The sequence below is a fragment of the Glycine soja genome, chromosome 15, assembly GCF_004193775.1.
Source record: "Glycine soja cultivar W05 chromosome 15, ASM419377v2, whole genome shotgun sequence".
Classification (NCBI taxonomy): Eukaryota; Viridiplantae; Streptophyta; class Magnoliopsida; order Fabales; family Fabaceae; genus Glycine; species Glycine soja.
Genome location: NC_041016.1, coordinates 33,400,207 through 33,402,255, shown reverse-complemented (window position 1 = coordinate 33,402,255; position 2,049 = coordinate 33,400,207). Strand labels below are relative to the sequence as shown.

The 2,049-nt window shown below is 37.6% G+C and overlaps 1 protein-coding gene across 1 annotated transcript; it reads right to left on the bottom strand.

The window, feature by feature from the left end:
- Positions 1-798: 798 nt before the first annotated feature.
- Positions 799-1,763, bottom strand: LOC114386733 (alpha-amylase/subtilisin inhibitor-like). The gene has a single exon (XM_028346768.1). The coding sequence runs from the start codon at positions 1,673-1,675 to the stop codon at positions 1,055-1,057; it is 621 nt and encodes a 206-aa protein (XP_028202569.1). The 5' UTR covers positions 1,676-1,763; the 3' UTR covers positions 799-1,054.
- Positions 1,764-2,049: the final 286 nt, after the last annotated feature.

Below are 2,049 nucleotides of genomic sequence, written 5' to 3'. Positions count from 1 at the left end.
CTCAAAATGCAAATGCAACACACTATTTCATGGGCAAACGTTGAAAGCAAAAACAAAGAGAAGCATAACAAAGATGAGGTAGATGAGAAGAAACAAGAAGAGTTTGGCTTTGTGCTCATGAACTTTGATGAACCATCGATCTCCGCCATCATCGTGTTCAACCACGTCCAAGTTCATCCATTTTTTCCGATTTCAACAAGGATCTTCTTTTCTCCAATGATTATGACAACAACACTGGTGTTAGTCTGTCGATAAAAGTTTTTGTTGAACATGAAGATAATTCTCTATCGCCATTGGAGGAAGAGGCACTTTCGTGGAAGGGATTATACTATGATTGCAATTTGCGAAAGCACTGCACGAGAGAGAAAGCAAGGTTTGAACCTCCATGAGAAAAAGCAAGCTTTGAACTACAATGAGAGAAAGTGGGGTAAAGCTCGCAAGGGTAGTGAGTGGAGCGTCATGTTAGAGTTGCAAGATTAGGGAGACATGAGTCGCAAGAGCATGAGAAGCGTTTTCGAGAAAAGGAAATTCAAATTTCTTAGATTTTGAGAGAATTTAAAATTCTAACATTTTAATTGATTAAAATACCATGTAAAAGTATCATACTTCAAATTTATTTTCAAATATCCTATCCAAACAAGATATTTTCCTATGAAGCAATTTAAATTCCATAAAAAAAGTGAATTACCTTGTTAAATATCTCTATTCAAACACATAAAATTATGAAGAATTCTTCTTTTTTTACCCAGACTTTTATATTTAAGAACAAAGTCTCCTCTTTGCCCAAAGAAAATTGTATTAAAAACTCCACAAAAATAAAAATGTATTATTATTATTATTACAAAATCCAAGTAGTAAATGAATCACATGCTCATAACAATTTGGAGCTTTATTCTACAAATCAAGAACTGAATAATACTGAATACATCTCTATACATGTATCTTTATTTCATCCAATAAAAATGGATGATAGCTCCATCATATATTATTAGCCACACCATAAGAAAGAAGTTATTAGCAACAAGGGGGAGAAACCCCACAATATCTCTTCAAATCAATCATCTTTTTTCTGGAACATAACTGGGAGAGGAGTACCATCCAAGGCAAACAAAATCCTTCCATTCTCCCTCAGAATACCACCAGTGCCACAAATGAATCTACAAGTGGGGCACACTTCGGTAGGGCACCACTGAATGTTATAGATACCAACATTTTCTGTTTCCACAATTCTAAAATAGTTACCGTATGATCCCGTGGTTTCGTCTCGGCCAGTGATAATAAGCCTCCTTCCACTCCTCGTGTCGTTCTCACCCACTCTCCATTCTGTGGATTGCACACACGTTGTGGAAACTTCATCGAACGCCACTCTGAGGTCCCTATTCACCCTTATGTCGTCGTCGTCATCATCGTTGTTGTTGCGGGAAAAAGGGGTGAATTTCACAGGATAGCCTAGTGGCGTGTCGGTGTTTTCGAGACCAACGTACAAAGGACACGACCTGTTTCTGTTGATCAATGTGAAACGCCCTCCGTTGTCCGTTATGGCTGGCCGGATGTAGTACTCATCATCGCTGTCGACGCGTTCGCGGTTTGTGTCGAGAACGTATTGGGCTAGGGACGATGTGGCCATGAAAAGCCACACCACAAAGGTAAGGGAAGCGTACAACTTCATTGACATGGTTGATTATGCAATGTAATAATAACTTTGGTCACACAATGAGTTGAGGTTTATTTGAGGGGGTTTTATGGGTTAATTTGTTACAATGTGTGTGTGCTATTTATAGGATAATTATGATATGGGGTTATTCGTGATCAAAGAACCATGATGAATAAAAGTCGAACTTGACTTATCCAATTAGACATTGCTTGTACCTTAAGGCTGTAATACTGATGCAGACAAATGTTGCAGCTAGGATCGTTTACCTGTCAAGGATATAAAGCTTTGATTTGAATATATATGTTTTGCAGAATTTTTTACTCTACCAATTACACCATCAAAATTGGAATTTTTGCTATTAGCTAGATTACTTTAAAGTACAATCTAGACGGCCA

Bases quoted from the DNA above. Each gene is read 5' to 3' on its own strand.
- LOC114386733 (XM_028346768.1), bottom strand. From the start codon at position 1,675: ATGTCAATGAAGTTGTACGCTTCCCTTACCTTTGTGGTGTGGCTTTTC.